At 34.5% G+C, this 23,150-nt stretch overlaps 1 protein-coding gene across 1 annotated transcript; it reads right to left on the bottom strand.

The window, feature by feature from the left end:
- Positions 1-6,310: 6,310 nt before the first annotated feature.
- Positions 6,311-10,559, bottom strand: LOC112706300 (receptor protein-tyrosine kinase CEPR1). The gene is made up of 3 exons (XM_025757536.3): positions 9,069-10,559; positions 7,436-8,998; positions 6,311-7,000 (listed from the first exon to the last, which is right to left on the bottom strand). The coding sequence occupies exons 1-3, from the start codon at positions 9,964-9,966 to the stop codon at positions 6,630-6,632; spliced, it is 2,832 nt and encodes a 943-aa protein (XP_025613321.1). The 5' UTR covers positions 9,967-10,559; the 3' UTR covers positions 6,311-6,629.
- Positions 10,560-23,150: the final 12,591 nt, after the last annotated feature.

Genomic DNA, 23,150 nt, shown 5'->3' with positions numbered 1-23,150 from the left:
AACTTCTCTATTCAAAATCTTAGCTTTCTCAACAAAGCTGGCTATATTATGTAAAAAATCATCCTCCTTCAGCCAGCTATTTTTAACCATGCAATTGTAATTTTCGTGCAAAACCAAAGGAGCTAGAAATCTGAAGGATTTTGCTTCTTGTTCCCTTCTTGATTTTTCCTGATTTAAAATATATTAATATAACATCTTAAATAAATATTTAAAATATGTTAATATAACATCTTAAATAAATAAATTAAAAATTAATAATTTATCTCTCTCTATGTAAAAAATGACCTATGTATAGTTTAGACTCCCACCTTAACTCTTATCTCCACGTGGGTGCGCCATTAATTTATTTTACTTTGTATACGTAGAATTTAATTAACATGTGCCTTAAAGACATATAATAAACTGGTAAAAATTTTTAAAATTTTTATTTAATAAATATAAAATAAATATATTAAAAATTTAAATTTTTAATATTTTAATAAAAATTTTCTTGTTTTATAACTTTAACATGTGTGATAGATAAAGTCATATATGTATACCTCTCCAAGATGTGAGCAGTGAGCACCACACTTGGCATCTTGATTTTCCAAAAGTGCTCAATATTGGTAATGTTCCCAATAATGTCAACAAATATCACATTGATTACTAGTCATTGGAACTTGAAATTATTAATGGCCAAGTTAAATTAAATTTGTCTTAACCTTGATACTAGACCTTGGTGGGGAACTGGGGATACACTTATTATATATATGTAGTACCATAGAAAAAGATAATGACATAATGAATGTAGCATATTAGTAGTAATATATTTTGTGTGTTACTGGTCTACTTGACAATTATTGTCTTTTATAGTGCAACATTTTTATTTGTCTGATAATGCACAGTTTCTGAATAATGCTGAATAGTACACATATAATATATCTGATCGATTATTCCATTAATTAAAGAAAAAGTATAGGTAGACAATAAAAATACTAAATGATGTTAATAATGGATATATCAGATGTTTTATTTAATAGGCATAATGTTCATTATTTTTAATTGGATGGTTTTATTCATGCACAATTAATAATGGGTGGATATTCAATTCATTAGGCCTAATGTTAGAGTTTATGGAATAATTTAAAAATGAAGTGTTTTTTTTATTTTATTGGGCCGAGTCTAGAATCCATTGTTGACATTATTCACAAGGATTAATCTCTACATACAAGTGTTTACAAGTTTTACAAGTCTTAACGAACCCACCCATTAAACGCGCTGCTTGTTACGTGCCTTTTTAACAGAATTTTAAATCAATTCAAATCAATTAACGCACAAATATATAACTTCCATTTTTCAAAAGATTTCGTTTCTTTTTTCGAATTTCTTGCCAAATTTGTTGGATCTCCTTCATGCGTTCTCTCTTTGCTTCGTTTTTTTCGATTTTTATAATTTCTGAAATCAAGTTTTGAAATTGTTTTGAAGATAATGGAACTTCAGGAATACACTCAAACGATTACATAAATACACCAAAACGATTACAGAAATACACCCAAACGGTTACAGAAAGGATTACAGAAATATACCCAAACGGTTACAGAAATACACCTAAAGGATTACAGAAATACACCCAAAAGATTTAAGAAATACACCCAAAACAGGGAGAGACAGTATATTTCTTCTTGAAATCTTTTAATATTTTGCTGGTTAAGGATGAGGCACATGGCAGAGACAATCTAGAAGAAAAACCTAGAAGAACAGTAAAACAGTACATTGAATAATGTTTCTTCCTTTTTTCTGGTGATTTTTGATGGAGATTTGTATCTTTTCTTCTTGATTTCTTCTACTCTTCGCGAGGAGTTGGAACGTTTCTACAGAATCGTAGTAGTTTGTTTTGAATGTCCCTTGAATCTTGATGGTTTGCGTTTTGATTGAGGAAGAAGAGGAAGAGTGAACGTGTTGTGGAAGGGGCGCATGTTTGTTTTCTTGATGGTTTGCGTTTTGATTGAGTAAGAAGATGAAGAGTGAACGTGTTATTGAAGGAGCGCGTGTTTTTTTCTTGGACTTGGAGCAACTTGTATAACTTGTAAGCCAAAAGACTTGTATGTGTAGGGGGACAATTTTGTATTGTTCTAACAAACAACAACAAAAATATTTTATAAACACACCAATTTTTATCTCTTATGTTTTAAAGTTACATGTTAAAATTATAAATAAAAATCTTTTATTGAAAATATAAAAATATAAATATTTAATATATTTATTTTGTATTTATTAAAAAAAAATTAAACCTTCCATTAATAAGTACTCTAAGAACATATGTTAGTTAAACTTTACAAAAAATACACTATTTATGTACATGATACTTTATACTTTTCTTTTTTGGATAGTATAATTGATCGTTACAACAATCAATAAAATATTTTTATAGAAATATAAATAATTTTTTTATGAATATAAATATATACACACACCATAATTAATTTTTTGTTTGTGTGTAATATAGTTGCAAAAATCAATTACTTTTTATTAGAGTGACTGCTTGATTCACTGAAAGTCCTCTCTGTTCGGGTCTTATGACAATGAAACTTGAGAGGGAAAAAAAAAGAAAGAAGAGATCAAGACATATATACTTCTGACTTTTTCTTACCTTTTATTTGTTTTTTTAGCACACTGAGCCAATAAAATCTAAATACAGAATATGCATATTGTTTTTTTTTTAATTATTATTATTATTTTTAAATCTCAGAAGTCCTTTTCCCTTTTTTTAGTCCTCATTAGTCATTATACATATTATTGTACTTATGTTGAGGACATACCTGTCCTGAAATTTGCATGCTTTCCAAGTTGATGCCTTGTGCCTTAATGCCTTATCATTTAAGTAAACTATTCTTTCTTTATCGAACCTTCTTGCTTTTTTTTTTTCTCTTCTTTTCCTTATGGACTCTCCACCATGCTAAAGAAAAAATGTTGTTCTTGTTATTGTGGTTATGTGAATCTCGTTCTTCTTACCACTCATAATGCACATCATCATATATACATGTTTTTGAACATACACGTGTGACTGTTTAATATGCATACATTTTTGTATACAAGGGAACAACCATGTGCAACTGTTCTTTGTTATTTTTGTTTCGTATTCTTCTCTATATACACTAAATTTGTCTTTTTTAGAGCTTCGTCATATTATTATGATTATTGTTATTATTCTGTATTTAGAGTTTTAGTTATTGATGCGTGCTTCGGCATAGAGTTTAAGAATTATTTAATAATTATTAATTTATATTTTTAAGTATTAAGTTATTTAATTTTATATATTTTAATTTTATTTATTTAATTAATAGATTAAATTTTATGTTAATAAATTTAAATTTTTTATTTTAATTTAATATAAAATTATAAATATTTCTTAAACTATTGTAGTACAGAATGATTAGAGGTGTCAAAAAAAAATTTTTAGTTTCGTGATTGAAATTATAACGTGAACAAATGAGAATGAATAAGTTCTTTTTTTGTTATTATAGTCTAAGAAAAATTAAATTAAGGAACAATTTACCAAAATAAATAATTTTACTTTCAATTTTATCAGAATATACATCTTACAAAACGGATACCAAAATGCATTTTTTTCCATAAACTATATAAACCGCGATAGGACCCATGGTTTATAAATGAATGTAAACCGCTATAGGTTTCGCGGATTACGTTCGAAGCCAAACTGCACATAATCTGCCATAGGGGTATTGTGTGTGAATTGCAAACAAACATGCATAAACCGCTACACCTCTACAGGCTACAGCAGTTTATGTTGATATGCAAAATGGCTAGAAACCGCGGCAGGGGTCTGGCGATTTCTGTGTACATATATTTTTTGTTCCAGTTAAACATTTTTCTAACCTAGACCTTCAAACTAAGCATAGTTTTCACCAGCTTCAGTGCTTTGTCCATGTCCGACATCTCATCGTGGAAAGAGAGAAGGGGTTGTTACGAACAAGTTTAGATTTCGTTTTTTATTTTCAATTTTTTACATTTAATCTTTTTTAAAGATAGCGTATTTCTAAATGTTGAAAATAATAAAAATATGTTTAGCTGGTATATAATAAAAATATTTTCAATTTGTTAAATTTTTTTATTTAGTCCTGAGTACGTACAATCTGAATTAAAAGAATTAGGAAAAGTATAAGAAACCAAAAACTTATCAGCCAAAACTAAACAAAACTATTTTAATTTATATTAATAATTAATTAATTTTAAATTTTTTAAATTTAAAATTTAAAAAATTTTAATTTGATTAAATAAACCTATAAAAACCTTCCTCTTTTTTCTCACATTAATCTATCCACTTCTAACAATCACAAATTCGAAAAATATATAAAAAAACATCCATTTAATATGAAAAAGAAACATTCTAATACTTAGTAGAAGAAACATCCATATATATTAACTCGTAAAAATTTTGAATTCATCCAAAAGTATTTGGCTGGGTTTTGGCTGATATGCTTTTGGTTCCTAGCTTTACTCAAAGAATTATGGTGAATATTACTAGTCTTATTTTTTAATAGTTGATTTACATAAATGCAATTAATTATTTTAAGATTGTAATTTATTTCATGTTTGATATTATATAAAAATAAATTGTTCTTAAACTTGAAAGAAGACACGAGCATTATTGAGATTCTTTTGATCAAATGGCAGAAAATTTAACCAATGAAATGAGCCAATAATTAGAGAAGGCATAATCCGCACAAAAATAAAAATAAAAATAAATAAATAAACGCAACATCCCAAGGTCAAAAACATTGATCTTTTTTATAAAATTGAAATAAAATAATAAAAAAATACTGAAAAAATTAACAAAAAGAATATATAAAAAAAGAAAAAGCAGAATAACCTGAGAATTTGAGAGTATGATGGGAGAATAAGCAATAGAGTGGGACTAATGCCAAGGCCATAGTGATGCATGGTGATGCAGAGTAAGAAGATGAAGAGATATAGATGCGAAAAGGATAATAATTTATGCACGTTTGTAATTCACACACAAAGCCAAACCCCGGTTTACGTTCATTTGTAAGCGGTTTATATAGTTTGTGAAAAAAAATGTATTTTGATATCCGTTTTGTAAAGTGTATATTCTGATAAAATTAAAACCCAAATTATTTATTTTATAAATTATCCTAAATTAAGTCCTTTTTTTATTACACAAAAAAATAAATAAAAATATACTAATTCTCTTTGTATTTAATTTTTTAACTTTTTTAATTTTAAATTAATTTTTATTTAATTTCAATCATTATGTTCTTATTTATCTTTCTCGCCTTATCAGTAACCATATATATATATATATATATATATATATATATATATATATATATATATATATATATATATATAATATCTTGTTATGTACCAATATAGGTATATGTAGTTGTATATATATGAAGTAAATAATTAATAATTAGGAGTTTGATTCGATTCTCCTCTTCTTTTTCATACTAGTGGCTTTTGGTGTTATTGGGATTCTATGTATTGTCATATCATCATTAACTTAATATTCTCTGTCTAATTAGTTTTTGTGTTAGAGCCATGATTTCTTTTTTTGGCCTTTTTTTTCCTATCTACGTCTTATTAAAAAAAAAATATTTTGATTTGAAAATTTATATTCTTTTTAATATGAGTTTTTTTTTCTTTAATATTCAAACTCGAAACTGTTGGGAAAAAAAAAAAAGAGGAAAGTTACCTATCACTTAGCTTGATGAACTTAAATTATTAGGTAATGATTTCATTTCAACTAATGACACCCTTAATATTCTTAATAAATTAATGAAGGGAGCATTATTCAACTTGTGAGTGGCTCACTACCTACGGTTAAACATGGTTGATGCCTCCCCATCACTAGGCTTCATTTCTAACAATACAATCAAACACAACTAGAATAAAAGAAGAAGCACATACAAGAGAGAAAAAGAAAAAAAGCTTTTAAATCATATTGCTTTCTTTATTTCTTCTCCTTTCCACAGCTAAAATGGAAGACAAGATGCTCTCATCAAATCAATCATCCAAAACCCCATTCATCTTTTTTTTTCCCCAGTGGATTGCTTTGTTAAGGGGCCCCTCCAAAACACAAATCATGGCTTAATATTGTATTCAGAATCAGAAACCCATTTTCATCAAATATATATATATATATATATTAAAAAAAAAAAGCTACAACATGCGAATCACATCCTTCTGGTCCTCATCAACATATATGCCCCTTTTATTGGAGCCATCTTGCATCACCCAAAATAAAATAAAATCTAATGATAAAAATTAAAGAGAGAAAAAACAAAAGTTCGCACAATGCACAAGTTGGTGAATTATTTAAAGGGTGGACCTTTATAATACATGGATACTATTGCATTACGATAAAATCATGGATAGCAACCTCACTTCCATTTTTGTTTTTTACAACAGTCAAAATTCAAAATATTATTATATATATCAGAAAGTGAAGTCAAAAGATAGAATCTACAAAACTACCTGTCTAGGAAAAGGATTATCATTGTAACATGTTTTTCTCTACAAAGTCTTAGCTTATCTAAACTACTATATATCATAATCATATGCATGCTCCTTTAATATCTTACCCCCTTTAAACTTGCTTTATCAAACTATACTTCATATGGTTTCTTTATTATGGTGACATTATTTGATGCCAACTTGCATGGCTCTGCCTCAATGAGAAGCTCAACAACCTCCTTCATGGTTGGTCTACTAGATGGTGCTTTGTAGGTGCACCTAATTGCAATCCTAAGAACCTTAATCATGTCATCTATGAATGAATTTGATAATCTTGGATCAAAAACTTCACTTGGTCTTGCACCTTCTTTGCCTTCAACTTTGTTTGAGACCCAAAATACTATGTTCCTGTTCTCTCCAAATTCAGCCTCCACCGGCTTTCTCCCAGTTAGAAGCTCCATTAGAATCACACCGAAACTGTACACATCACACTTTGTTGTGGCCCTTGGTGAATATGCATATTCTGTGAAACAAGAGCACAATTAAAGTTATGGTAGAGGAGTTACCACATGACCTATCTCACCAAATCCTATGTATTCTACTACTTATATTCATGTGGTAGAAAGGTATATATTATTCAACAAGTACTTTACCTTCACAAAAACCTCTTTGCTATAAACAATCAACGCATGCTTATACTAAAGTAGTAACAAGAAAAATAATAATCACACTTTGATAACAAAACAAAAATTTAAAATAAAACACATAAATACTAAGATAAGATAATAGAGATATTATCAAAAGTAGAAATTCACCTATAATTATCTTCAAGTGAAATTGATAGATTTAACTGTTAATTTCGCATTAAAAAAAACTATAATTAACTTGCTGTTCCTAGCACTTCTCAAAAGAGAAAATCATGATAATTTAGAATAAAAGGATGAAATTAGTAATATACCTGGGGCTAAGTAACCATAAGTTCCAGCAATAACAGTAGTGGTAGAATCCTTGGCTCCTCTAGCTTGCAAAACCTTAGCAATTCCAAAATCTGCAACCTTAGGATGGTTATCAACATCCAAGAGAATGTTAGTGGACTTGATATCCCTATGTATGACCGGAAAAACCAAATCATGGTGAAGATAGGAGAGCCCCTGAGCGATCCCAAGCGCAATCTGGTAGCGTGTAGGCCAATCCAAATGGATCCAACCTTTGTGAAGCGCGTCCCACAAGTTGCCATTAGGCATGTATTCATAAACAAGCAAGCTGCAATCCATACTAGAGAAGCAACAATAGAGTTTCACTATGTTCTTGTGCCTTATGCTCCCTAATGTCTCCACCTCCGCCTTCAATGCTTTATCCACAACTAACCGATCTTTAGATTTCGTGCTCCACAGTCTCTTAACTGCCACAACATCACCGCTCTTTAGCTCGATTTTGTACACCGTCCCTGACCCTCCATGCCCCATTATGTTCTTGTCCACCAACGACTCAATTATCTCTCTTTGATCGAAAGTAATCCTATGGAAGCTCTTCACATCGTAAGAGAAGAACGACGAAGAAAGCGTCTCGTCGTGTTCAACTGCAGCTGTTTCCTTGCTGCATCTGCGTTTCAAGAACAGCATGGCTCCAACAAGGATCAAAAACACGGAAATCGCAGCCACCCAAACAGTGTTGAGTCTCTTGCTCTTGTACTGGTGCGAATTACAGAGAGGAAAGTTTTGATTAGAGGAGTTAGAGGATGGAAGAACACACAATCCAGGGTTCCCGGAAAAGCTTTCGACCAATCCTCCTTTGATGAGTTTGGGAGGAATTGGACCAGAAAGAAGATTGTGTGAGAAATTGATAGAGTTGGGAAGCAAAACAGAGAGGCTCTCCGGAATGGAACCGGTGAGAAGGTTGTTAGAAAGATCTAGAAGGTTGAGCGATGAGAGAGAAGAAAGGGAACTTGGAATGGAGTCAGTTAACTTGTTCCCTTGCAGCATAAGCAAATTCAGCTTCCTCAGGTTTCCGATCTGGAAAGGAATGGGACCAGAGAGACGGTTACAACTGAAATCAATCTTCACGAGGTTTGGAGCGCGTGAAATGGACGCGGGTATCACACCGGATATCATGTTCCTCTGTAGGAAGAGCTCCGAGAGGTTTCTTGAATTACCGTTAATCTCCGGAATCACGCCGCTCAGGTTGTTGCTGCTCAAATCAACGATTGACACGTGTGGCAAGCTCAGCAGGCCCTCGGGAATCGGGCCCTGTAACCGATTGTTACTCACGCGGAACCGTAACAGCATCATGCAGTTAGCGTAACCGTCAGGTATCACGCCAGACAAGTTGTTATCCAGTACAAGAAAGTATAACAGCTTACCTCCCTTGCAAACTTCCGTCGGCAACGGACCGGAGAGGCTGTTCTCCGACAAATCCAGAACCTCCATGCGGGAGAATTGTCCTAGCTTTTCCGGCACCGTTCCGTTCAAGAAGTTGTCGTAAAGCGACAAGAGCCTCAACGCAGTTGAGTTCTCTAACTCACCTACAAATGGATATGAATCAGATATATATAAGCATTGAGTACGTAAAAAAATGAAGGCATCAATCATCACCTGGTATCTCTCCGACGAGGCTGTTGTTGTAGAGCTGAAGAACTTGAAGCTTTGGAAGCTTACAAATGGAAGCAGGGATTTTTCCGGTTAGCTTGTTGACGGACATGTCCAAATCTGTTAGCTCCGTTAGATTCCCGAGCTCCTCAGGTATGTTTCCGACGAGGTGGTAGTTATAGTAAAGCTCAAGCTCCTGAAGATTCTTCAGAAGGCCAAGCTCCCTGGGAATTTGTCCGGTGAAGAGGTTTCCACTGAGTTCAAGATCAACGAGCGTCGTTAAGTTCCCTAACGCGGCAGGGATCTGGCCATGCAAAGAGCAAGTTGTTAAAACCATGGAGTTGAGCTTCTTGAAGTTAAAGGTTTCCGGAAGCTTCCAGAAGTTGAAGCCTGGGTTCTCGTTGAAGTTGAGGATCTCGAGGTTGGAGAGGTTGAAGACGGACATGGGGAAGTCTCCTTTGAAGAGGTTATAGGACAAGTCGAGGACTCTGAGGTTCTTCAATGGCGAAAAGTCAGGGAGTTCTGCTGATAGGAACATGTGGTTCATGTTGAGTTCTTGCAAGTTGGAGCAGTTGGTTATGGATTCTGTGGGGAACTTGAACTTAGTATAACCCATGCGAAGGACTTGTAAGTTAGGAAGGTAATTGCATAGACCCGATGGGAAGTTTCCGGAGAGTGATGACCAGCTTGTGAGGTCGAGAATGGTGACGTCACCTTCTTCGTTGCATGTCACTCCTCTTAACTTGCAGACACCTTGGTTGTTGTTGTTGTAAGTATTCCAGTTTCCTGAGAGAGAAGCCTTCATGAGGCTGAAAAATTCAGACTGGTTTGTGGTTGTAGCACCTTCTGATGATGAAAACACAAACATGACTCCAATAACAAAGAGAATGAATGGACGATCCATTTTCTTTTTTTTCTTTTTTTTTTTGAATTGAAGGGTTTGTTATTGGTGTTGTAAGGAGAAGGATGATGAGGTTAAGAGTATATAAAATGAGGAGGTTCTTGTGCTACTGGAAGAGGGTGAAGTGAACAGAACTTACATAGATATCATTGGGTAAAGATGCTTTATCTGTTTATTATACTCCACTAATTATTATTATCTTTTCATATGAAATTATGAATGCAACTTTGTAGAGTAGAACTGCATCTGATACTGTACATGTTATACGTACTGACCACTTTCTTTTCTAGAAGAAAAATAGTTATTAAATTTATCTTTTGGGTTTGGGCTTCTACCTGGTGCCATGATCTATCTCTTTCACAGGGATTCTCAACCTATAGCCGAAATGCAAATATATGTATGGCGTATCTGACTTCAATAATAAAGAAAGATATAGAGGAACAAATGCACTTAAAAAGTTAAAAGTGCTCCTGCTCATGAACCATCTTTTATATTTTTTATTTTCAAAATTTCTCTAAACAAATTAAACCAAAGTCTATCACTGTATGTTCAAGACAAGTGCTACTGTGCTAGTAATAACTAACTAGTTCACACCCATTTTAGATTCAAATATCTGCGAACATATAGCTATAGTTAGAGGAGAGCACTTCGATAAAAACACTCAAAATATTTTTTTTTAAAGACGTTTAAATGCTATAAATAAAAGGATTTGCACATATCTAAATATCTATATATCTTTAATTTTTATACATTTTAAACTATTACAGACTTAAATATTAGAATTTCCAAAATAATATACAAATTAAACCAGTTATTCGTCAAAAAAAGTAGTTGATAATGTCTTGCATAGTGAATTCCACTTGATTATTTCATATATCCTTCAATATCTCTAATTTGTGTGCAGTAAACTCCACTTAGTTTTAAATACATATGCATATAATAGGTGAAGATATTCCCCACATTATAAGAATTTATTTTATTTTACTTTATTTTATGACAATTGATTCCTTTACCACATCATAATGTATTGCATGTTAAAAAATAACAATAAATAAATTGTATGCCAATAATATGGGGGCTTCTCCTTCAAATGGCGTGACACGTAAGGACAATTTCTCTCATTATTGTCTTTCTATCTATTTTATTTTATCTTTTCATGAAATATTCGTTTTCTTTTTTTCTTTTTCTTTTTCTTCCAACTTTGCATTGCTAGAGAAATTTAAATCCTGATTGGTTGGATTGTGTTTTTAGAATGGTTTGCATGAAAAGCATGGGGCTATATTCTATATATCTGATCAAGATATAGAGAGAGATGGGGAACCATGCATGTTCATTCTGGATGCCAAATTCATCCTTCTCGTTATTTTTGTTTCTTTCATTATTATTTTTTTAAATTTTTCTGTTAAAAGTGAGCTAAGAGAGATGTTTCTTCGTGTGTATCATAGAGCTGAGAGAGATGAACGAGAGAAGAAAAAGAAATTTGGTAAAGGTGATTTTTTATTGAATGAATCAATCTCAAAAAATTTATAAGCTACTGTACTTATTTATACAATGTACAATTTTTGTCTCACTTCTAACAAATTCTATCACAAAGAACCAATTACAGTTGTGATCCTATAATTACAAATTTATTCTCTAACAATATTAAGTTTGTTACAATCAGAATTAACTATGAATGTACAATTAATAGTAGAATTAGTTATGTGATATCCTCCTGCAAGCTGGAAATGCCATGAATATCTATAATAGAATTAGTTATGTGATATCCTCCTGCAAGCTGAAAATGTCATGAATATCTATTAGTCTCAGCTTGAGATAGAATTTAAAAAAAGGTCCTGGGAACAATGGTTTAGTGAGAATATCTGCAAGTTGTTCTTCACTCTTAGTGGGCAACAATTTAATCAGTCCCATTTGAGCTTTCTCCCGTATAATATGGCAATCAACTTCAATGTGCTTAATCCTTTCATAAAAGATAGGATATAGCCAAGTGAAGAACAAATTGATTATCACAGTAGAGGTTTATAGATTTTGTAAAAGACAATTTCAATTCAGTGAATAAATTAAATAACCATTGAGTCTCACAAGTTATAGAAGCAAGAGCTCTATATTCAGGTTCAGTGGGCGATTTTGTTATCGTTGCTTGTTTCTTACTCTTCCATGAGATGAGTGCTGATCCATAGAAAAAACAATATCTAGAGACTGATCTTCTGGAATCACTGCAAGATGCCCAATCAAAGTCGATGAATCCAACTACATTGTTGTTTGAATGAGAAGAAAATAGGAGGCCAGTTGTTGGATAGCCCTTGAGATACTTCAAAATTCTGATGGCAGCACTCATATGATTCTTCCTGGCCTGATCAAGGTACTGATTTAATTTTTTCACAGCAAAATAAATATTTGATCTTTTGTTGGTTAGGTATAAAAGCCTTCCCATCAATTTTCTATATTCAACAGAATCAGCTAAATCATCACCATTGTCTTTGCACAGTTTGGTAGTATAGTCCTGATAAACCCCATTTTTAGGGTTTATCCTGTACTTAATCTAGTAGATTTTATCCATTATTCTCACACTTATTCATAGAAATCGTGTGTTTTATGTTTTCCTTCCTGATTTTGTGCTATGATTGAAAACATGCTTCTTTGGCCTTAAATTTGCTATGTTTAATCCCCTCTTATTACCATTCGATGTCGTGATATGTGCGTTAAGTGATTTCAGGGTTTACATGATAGGAATAGCTTAGAGGATGGAAAGGAAGCATTCAAAAGTGGAAAGAATACAAGAAACTGAAGGAACTGCTAAAGCTATCCAGCCTGACCTCTTCGCACTCAAACGATCATAACTTGAGCTACAGAGGTCCAAATGAGGCGGTTCCAATTGCGTTGGAAAGCTAATATCCGGGGCTTCACAACGATATATAATTTGCCATAACTGCTCCGAAGATAGGCGACACGCACGCGTGACCTGGAGAAAATTCAATCCACGCGTACGCCTCGTCTACGACGCATACGTGTGACAGTGCCACGTGCTGGACGTATCAGAAATTGCTGGGGGCGATTTTTGGGCTGTTTTTGACCCAGTTTTTGGCTCAGAAAATATATATTTGAGGCTATAAAGTGGGAAAATGCATCAATTCATCATACAACATTCAATATTCACATAATGTTAGGTTTTAGATGTAGTTTTCTAGAGGGAGAAGCTCTCTCCTCTCTCTTAGGTTTTAGGATTAGGATTTCTCTTAGTTTTAGGATTGTTTCTTCATTCCAGGTTCAATGTTCATTTAATTTATGTTCTCTTCTACTTTTATTTATTATATTACTTTAGTTGTTTATTTTCTCAATATGGTTTATGAACTCTATGTTGAATTTGATTTTCTTATTTAATACACATTGAGGTATTTCAGATTTATGATTGCTTTCTTTTATTTATGATATAAATAATTTGGATTTTTCTCCTCTTGGTTTCAGTTGAGTAATTGGTGACATTTGAGTTATTAAACTTCTTTGTGATTGATAATTGGAATTTGCTGATTTGTTTGGATCCCTCTAAAGCTAGTCTTTTCTTAGGAGTTGACTAGGACTTGAGGAATCAAATTGATTAGTCTACTTGACTTTCCTTTATTTAGTAAGGGTTAACTAAGTGGGAGCAGTGAACAATTCTCATTACCAGTGATAAGGATAACTAGGACAGGATTTTCAGTTCTTAAAACCTGCCAATAGCTTTATTAGTTATTATTTTAATTCCTTGTTATTTTACATTACTTGTTCCTTATTTCAAAAACCCCAAAAATATACTTTTTCCATAACCAATAATAAACACACATCCCTGCAATTCCTTGAGAGATAACCCGAGGTTTAAATACTTCGGTTATAAATTTTATTGGGTTTTGTTACTTGTGACAACCAAAACTTTTGTACGAAAGGATTCTCTATTGGTTTAGAAACTATACTTACAACGTGATTATTTTTGTGAAATTCTTTACTGGCAAAAATTCTCTCGTCAAGTCCATAGGAGTTGAGCTTGGTTTATAATCAGCACTTCGTGATCCTTCAACATGTCTAACACATATTTCTTTTGGTAAATAGCAATCACTTTGGAAGATCTAGCTACCTCCATGCCAAGGAAATACTTTAAATCCCCTAAATCCTTGATTTTGAATTTGCTGTAAAAAATGTGCTTGATCTTGTTGATTTCTGTTAAGTTGTCCCCTGTCAAGACTAGATCATCTATATACACCAAGATTATGGAAATACCATCATTGTCATGCTTTGTAAATAGAGAATGTGTAACACCCCAATTACCCTAAACTTTTCCTCTAGCCGTAAAGCAAATGTTAATTAGAGGTTACGACAGTTTTAGGGCTTATACATATTTATATAGAAGGAAATAATATATTCTAGAAGCCTGATAAAGGATTAAGTTCAAAGACAGAATTACACAAGCGTGAAGCGTTCACACGAAGCTAGCGCACAAGATACAAGGTATAGGTATAAGAGAGTAATACATATACAAATATAAGAATATAATAATCATAAAGAACTAGCCGTAACTTGCGGAGTTTAAGGCGACTAGTTACAAATAGACAGATACAGAGTTTTAGAATTAAAACAGCTTATACAACCTATCTCTCAAATAAGCTTCTAAGGCCAATACAAAAGATGAGAGTATGCTACGACAAAAGTAAAACAGAAGCATACAAAGAAAGAACCATACTCCGCTCTGTCACTATATCCGCAACCTCACCGAAGTAGATTACGACCTGCATCTGAAAAACAACAATAAAGTATAGAATGAGAACCAGAGGTTCTCAGTATGGTAACAGTGCCCAATGATGTAAAATGTAAGGCCCCGGGACGCCGAAGGCAATCTTAGAACTTCACATCACATACTGAAATTCAAGCTTAGAATGAAAATAAATAAATACATAAAGAACTTAAACCATTAACCAGGGTTATCTAAACATAGAGGGGTCTAACTAATACTAATCACACCGCTATATCCCACAGTCCTCGCCAACCTAACCTCCGTGCGATCCCAATACCACCGCCTACCTAACCTCTTCGGCACCAGACAAACACAAATAATGCAAGCAAGTAATACACAAGTAATATTCATATATAGCAAGTAGTTCAAGAAGCAAGTAGGCATGTTATACAATTAGGCAAATTCAAGTAAACAAAGCAAGCTAGCATATAAAAGATGCACATGATGAATGTCTATCCTATTGGTTAGTGATATCACTTGTCGGTCTGTAAATGCCAACCCGACACATCCTCCCGGATGTAGCCTTTTTTGCCACGACAGAGATATAGTGCCCTGCGCACTCTTGCAGTAGAGAGTCTACTACGTCAAGGATATAGACCCCGCAAACTTCCTACAGCAGAGAAGAAATAACCACAACTACTCATGTAGCAGAACAATCTGCCACGCTGGAGGTATAGGCGCTGTGCACTCTCAACAACACTAATCATGCAGCAGAGAAATCTGCTACGCCGGGGATATAGGTCCCGCATACTCTCAGCATTCAACAAGTCATGCGACAGAAACATCTGCCCCGCCGGAGATATAGGTCGCGCACACTCTCTCATGACCTGATCATTTCCTCGTATTCCTTTCCAAGTTCTCAACTCATAACAACCATCATTAACTCATAATTTTCCATTCTGAACTCATCAGTTCATCAACTTCTCAATTCGTATATCATCCTTTCTTCACACTCTACCAATCTCATCCCCAAAACACCAGAAACCTAAGCCTTCGTCCGCTAACTTTTCAAAAACAAACATCAACTAAAACCCTTAACTTATTTTCCTTATTTCCATACTCAAATCTAAGCCCAAAAGCCTTAAAATGGTGTTATAGAAGCTTACAACCTTGTTGAGAAGGTGGAATAGTTGAAAACAAAGTTTAAATTTATGAAACAGGGCGTGTGCGTCCGTACAGGGGTATGCGTGCGCACGCAGGGGTACAAAAAATTATAAAGTCTGTTCACTCGCACAAGCTGTGCGAGCGCCCCCAACAGACGACCCTTTCCGACTTGTGCGTGCGCACAGGTCGTAATTCTTCATTGATGTGCGCACGCACAAGTTGTGCTAATGCTGCAAGCAGTAAGCCCTTTTCCTGCTTGTGCGTACGCACAAGTCTGTGCATCCGCACAGAATGAGGTTTTTGCAGGTTTGTGCGTGCACACATATCAGAAATCTTGAAATTCTGCAACTTTGCAGAATTTTATATTTTTAACACCAACTTTAATTGATCATAACTTCCTCTACAAAATTTTAAATTTTTCAAACTTTATATCGATTTAAAGGGTTTTCAATAATCTTTAATTCTAAATAAGTTTCAACTAACTTTGAAAACCGAGGCAAAAGTTATGATCAGACAAAATTCACCAAAAATCCACTTTTACCCAAATTCTCAAAAACTCAACTTTTAACCAAATCTCAATCCAAAACCAATATAATCACATCTCAACCATACCAAAACAACCCAAAATTCATACCAAATACTACTTCAACCATTTCTTCAAACACACAACCTTCTAAACTATTTAACAACTCAAAATCCAACCTAATTCACATTTCACTATCCTCAATCACCATCATCAAATACATCTAACATTAAATTTAATCCTCCACCAATACATTCACAATCATCAATCTATCACTATCATCAATGAACCACCAACTATACCAACCACTCTCAACAACCATAACACTCAATAATCATCAATCCTTCATCAACACATAAATCACACATTCCTCATCAACTTTCATAATCATTATCAATCAACAACATCAACCACTACAATTCCTCATATTAATCTCATAAAATCCACATCTTCAAATAATAGTTGTCAAGAATCAACATTCATATTACCAATATCAACGTACACACCCACCCACATCAATCAACATCATAATTCATTATTAACACCAAAACTTCTCCACAATCACTCTCACCCACAAAAATTAATTATTTATCATCACATTTTTTAATACCAACAACCATCAACAATTAACATCAAACCACATATAATTATTCATACACTAACCATATCCAATCCTATCTTAGGGTTAACTAGTCTAAGTGTCCATGAACATTACATATTACATAAAGAAAACTAAAATCATACCTTGGCCGATTTCCAAAACATCCCAAACATCAAAACAAAGCCATCAAGCTCAATCCAAAGCCTCAACCAACTCCAACAAATACCACAACTCAATCTAACATCACATACATATACTAAATCAAAACCTAAGATACACAAAATAACTAAATACAAGGGTTTAGTGGAACCTTACCTTATTCAATGTAAGTAGGGGTAAAATCCAACAATTACCCGCTACTAAAGATCACCTAAACAAGCAAAACTACAAAACTTGCTCAAAACCCCAACCTAAAAATGTGCAGAAACTTAGGGCAGAAAACTGGGGATGGAGACATGTGATCTTACCAGATTTCTTTGGATAGAAATGTAGAGATTGACAAGAACTTCGTGTGGCCGTAAACGGCTCGTCAATCGGAGCTCCGGATCAAAAGTTATGGCTCCTGAAAGGTGGAGGTGAATAGTAACACCAACCCCTTCTCCTCTCTTCTCTAAAACCGCGGCTCTCTCTCTCTCTTCTCCCAACAAAATGAGTTTAAAACTCATTAAACACACACACACACACACACACATTGGGCCCGGTCCAACCCGTTAGCGCTTTAGGTCCGTTTGGCCCACTTTGGGCAAAAACGTTTAAGATTAGTATCTGGTTTTCAATTCTAAATTATTTTTATCTTCTCAAAATAATAAATCAATTTTCAAAATCTTATTTTCCTAAAATACGCAATACTGGACAGACTAGAGCCGGTACTGTCAGCTTAAGCGCCAGTACGCATTTTTCCAAAAACTCTTCGAAAGAAATACATTTTCCAACTCAGAAAAATTCATTGAAACCAAATTTCTCATTTATATTTTTAAATTAAAACTTCTAAATTTTGAATCTATTTCGGGCACTAAAATTATTATTTTTAAAATGGTTTTACGTGAAAACGCGGGTTCTTACAAAATGATCACGTCTTGATTGAGTGAAACCTGCCTCATGAAGAACTGAACTCAGTTTGGTATGCCATTGCTGACTAGTTTTTTTAAGCCATACAATATTTTTTTTTTAATTTGCAAACCAAGCCATTATCATTTATCTCAAGACAGTGGGGTAATGTCATGTACATTTCTTCACCCAAATCTCTATGCAAGAAGACTGTGTTTACATCAAGTTGTTTGAGAAATCAGTTTTTTGCAACAGCAAATGATAGAACTACCCTTAATGTAGTCATCTTGACAACTGGACTAAATGTGTCAAGATAATATACTCCAATAACTTGGGTGAATCCTTTGGCAACAAGTCTAGCCTTGTGCCTTCCAATTGTGCCATCAGAATGAAATTTGTTGTGGAACACCCATTGCAACCAATTGGAAACTTTTCTGCTGGCAAATAAGTGAGTTCCTAAGTCTAGTTCTGCTCAAGAGCATCTAGCTCAGCTTTAATAGCACTTCTCCAGCACTGTTGAGTTATAGCATCCCTATAGTGTTTTGGATCAGGTGTATTGTGATGGCTAGAGAAAGGTGTTTGAAACTATCACTCAAATTGAAAAGAGGCACATGTAATGGATATTTGAGATGAGTAGCTAGAGCAACAACTGAGTTTATGTAATGATAATCTGCTAAATATGCAGGTGCATGCCTGGTTCAAGTAGATCTTCTATGGATTGGGTTAGAAATTTTTACTGTGATATTAGCATTATCTTGAGTGTTTGAGGAAGATGCAGATGAAAATGTATGATGATTATTATTATTTAACTGTTTGGGGAAGATGCAGATGGAGATGCATGATTGACATCATGAGATGAAATGCTAAAGTCAGAATAATTTATTTCAAGTCCTAATTGTGGAGGATTCTCAGGTGAATCTATGCTATCAGTTTCAAAATGTGTATAATTCTCAACAGGAGGTGCATATATATGAGTGATATGTTGATAATTTGGTGATGAATGATGGCTGTAATTAAACAAATCTCCAGATCTATGAGAAATGTTTGTGTGATTTGAGTTCTTGTCAATGAAAGGGAAATGATTTTCATAGAAAATAACATTTCTTGAAAGAAATATTTTTTTCGATGGCAATTCTAATAAAAGATAGCCCTTAGTTCCTGCTTGATAACCCAAAAAACAGCATTTCGAAACTCTAGTATCTAGCTTAGTTCATTTTGAAGTTAGAGTACTTGCATAGACAAGACAACCAAAGGTTTTCAGATGTGAAATATCAGGTAATTTTGAATGAAGAACTTCATATGGAGAAGCATTTTTGAGAATAACACTAGGAAGACGGTTGATGAGGTGTACTGCATGCTTAACAACATAGCTCTAAAAACACTTTAGAATGTTTGAATGAAACATAATGTTGCGGCTAATTTGTAATATGTGTTGATGTTTTTGTTCTACAATTCTATTTTGTTGAAGTGTCTCAACACAAGAGGTTTGATGTTTAATTCCATTAGAATTGTAAAAGAAAAAGCATCTTAAATTCTGGTCAATTATCTGATTTGATAGCCTTAATAGATTTTTCAAATTGGGTTTTAACCAGTTGAACAAAATATTTAATCAAATTTGATGTTTCAGCCTTATGTTTCATTAGAAAAATTCATGTGAATCTACTTTTATCATCAACAACCGTTAAAAAATATTTATGGCTATTAGTAGATGGAGTTCCCAAAGGCCCCCAAATATCCATATGAAGCAAATCAAAACAATTAGCTGCCTTACTAGAACTTAAAGGAAATGGAAGCTTCTTTTGTTTGCAAAATGACAAGCATCACAAGGAATTTTATTAAAATTTAAACCACAATCTGTAAAATTGTATTTCTGTTTCATTACAGGAAGCCTATCCTCTGGTATATGACATAATCTAGTATGTCAAATGTGTGTAAAAGCTGTGCTATTGAAGCTAATAACATAATTCGTTGAAGATGAAGATGAAAATGCATGTTGTGTTGAGATATCCAATGCATAAAGTCTATCTGCTGCTCTAGCTACTCCAATCCTCGTCTTTGATGAATCCTGTATCTCACACATTATGTCAGTTATTTTCAATTTGTATTTTAAATTTGATGTAAGTGATGAAACAGAAATAGTTAAAGCTAGGTATGTATAATGTGTTGGTAAGATAGAGTGAATTAGAAAATCTAACTGTTCCTATGGTGTAGGAGCCATTTGGAAGCTTAACTATAATTGTGGGAATATGATGGTAAGTGTCAAAGTCTTTAAGATAATATGATACATGGTCAGTGGCCCCTGTATCAATGATCCAAGACTTTGACTTTTCTGTTTCATCGCCATTTCTCTCAGCCAAAACATGTGACTTAAAATGTAATAATTAAATCACTCAGTTACCTCTCATTGCTGGAGTTTGGCCAACTATTTGGTTGGTGCTGTGGATGGGTTGTAACTTATTGCGCTGAAGAAGGGCTAGTAAAGCGATCTTCTGATCTTGAGTGAATTTCAAGCATTGCTCGTCACTCATTTGCTGCTTCTGATCTGCACTGGCTTCATCAACATTATCATCAATGGCTGCATAATTGAATGTTGTAGCACTACCACTATTATATCTCTCCTTCAGATGTGGTGGCAGACCATGTTTCCTATAGTAAACATCTATTGTGTGGCCAAGCTTCCCACAATATGTGCAGACAATTTTTTCTCTATCCGATCATTTGCCTCCATATGTTCTGCTCTTTCCTCTACCTTGTCAATTAGCAGTAGCAATATCAATCTTAGTAGAATCTGATCCTTTGTTGGAGGTGGTTCCTTGTTGAGATTTGGATTGTGCAATGTTGAGAAGTATCCGAGATTCTTCTCCATGAAAGCCAAGTTGCCTTTCTTGCTGTGTAAGCAAGGCAAAAGTAAAATCAAGATTGGGTAGTGGCTCCATCATCATGACCTGTGAAGGTTTGGCAAGTATGGGTGGTTGCCCCAGAAAAATTTTGAAGTCTTGGAAAGTTTGTTCGCATTCTGGGGTCCACTCAAATTGCTTTCTTTTTTCTTAGAATTGAGTAGAGGGGAAGGGACTTCAGGGCTAATCCCACAATGAATCTGGATAGAGCGGCCAACCTTCCATTTAATTGTTAGACCTCTTTAACATAGGTCGGACTTTTCATATTGAGTATAGCTTAGCATTTTTCGGGGTTTGCTTCTATACCCCTCTGAGTCAGCATGAACCCTAAGAATTTTCCAGCTTTTACTGCAAAGGTGCATTTTGAGGGGTTTAGCCTCATTTCATGCTTTCTTATAATGGAGAATACTTCTGAGAGGTCGGACAATAGCGTTCCGTCTTCTTTAGTCTTAACGAGCATGTCATCCACGTATACCTCCATGAGTTTCCCTATATGTGAGGAAAACACCTTATTCATCAATGTTGATAGGTAGAGCCTGCATTTTTTAACCCAAAGGGAATCACTACATAGCAGTAGTTAGCCTTTGGAGTTATGAATGAGATTTTTTCCTAGTCCAGCTTATACATTAGGATTTGATTGTATCCCGAGTAAGAATCCATAAAAGATAAGTATATGTAGCCTGACGCTGAATTAACCAAAGCGTCTATGCTAGGGAGTGGATAAGGGTCCTTGGGACAGGTTTTGTTGAGGTCGGTATAATCGACACACATTCTTCACTTTCCATTTTGTTTTCTCACCAACACAACGTTGGCAAACCACAGTGGATATTTTACCTCCCTTATGAACCCTGTCTCCAGTAAGGCTTGCACTTTTGCTGGACTAATCGGGAACCTGAATATACTGCGAGCCTGTGGCACATCAAGTCGGGATTTATACTGGGCATGTCAAAGGTTTTCTAGGCAAAGAGATTGGAGTTTTCTCGTAACAATTCAACGAGTTGTTTCTTTAGGCTTTCCTCCAAGTTCGCCTCTATACTCGTTGTTTTGTCGGGATGGTCTCCGATTTGTATCTGTTCTGTCTTGCCTTCTGGTTGGGGTCATAGTTCTTCTCGAGTTCGGACTCCCCCTATCTTGATTGTGTTGACTTCTTTGCCTTCCGAGCTACCTTTCAAACTGAGGCTCTCATTGTAGCATTGTCTTGCTAGCCTTTGATCTCTTTTAATGGTGGCAATACCTTCAGCTGTGGAAAACTTCATGCAAAGATATGGGGTGGAAACGATGGCTGTAAGTCAGTTCAGAGTTGTCCGACCAATTAGGGCATTGTAGGCTAAATTTTCGTTTACTACAATGAAGTCGACACTTAGTGTCCTCGTCCTGGCTCCTTTTCCGAAGGTGATGTACAACGAGATGTAACCCAGAGGTCAGATCGGGGTATCTCCCAGTTCGAAAGGCTATCTGGGTATGCCCTTAGATCCTTTTTCTCTAACCCGAGTTTGTCAAAGGCGGGCTTAAACAGGATATCCGCCAAGCTACCATGATCTACCAAGGTTCGAGGGAGGTTAGCGTTTGCTAGGATTATAGTTATCACCACTGGGTCGCTGTTCCCTGGCATTATTCCTTGAGCATCTTCCTTAGTGAAGGAAATAATGGGTAATTTGGATGATTGACCATCTTCCCGACTTGATATACTTCTTTTAGGTGCCTTTTTTGTGAGAATTTTGATATTCCTCCTCCTGCAAATCCTCCGTTAATCATGTGTATATGTCACTCGGGGGTGTGAGCAGGGCGTTCTATTCGTCCTCCTTCTTTATCCCTTCTTCTCTTTCTCGGGTCGTCTGACCTATCCGCTAGATATCTATCAAGTCGATCTTCTTTGGGCAATTTTTTGATGACATTCTTCAAGTCGTAACATTCATTAGTGGAGTGCCCGTACAGCTTGTGGTACTCACAATATTCTGTCTGGCTTCCAGTTTTCTTGTGCTTAATCGGATGAGGTGGTGGGAGCTTCTTCGTGTGGCATATGTCTTTGTAAACATCAACTAGAGAGACCTTTAGAGGCGTGTAGTTATGATACTTTCAAGGCTTTTCTAGGTTCGGCTCCTCTTTCTTCCTGGGCTCGCTTTCTTTGTCCCGAGCTTGATATTGGGGCAAGTTAGATTGCAAAGGTGGTTCCCTAAGTCGGGAGTTTTTGTCCATGTTGATGTATTTTTCTACCCTTTGTTGAATTTCATTTAAAGAGATTGGATATGTCTT

The sequence above is a fragment of the Arachis hypogaea genome, chromosome 8 (assembly GCF_003086295.3).
Source record: "Arachis hypogaea cultivar Tifrunner chromosome 8, arahy.Tifrunner.gnm2.J5K5, whole genome shotgun sequence".
Taxonomy (NCBI): Eukaryota; Viridiplantae; Streptophyta; class Magnoliopsida; order Fabales; family Fabaceae; genus Arachis; species Arachis hypogaea.
Note: the sequence above shows the minus strand (reverse complement) of the source record. Positions and strands in the feature narration are given on the sequence as shown.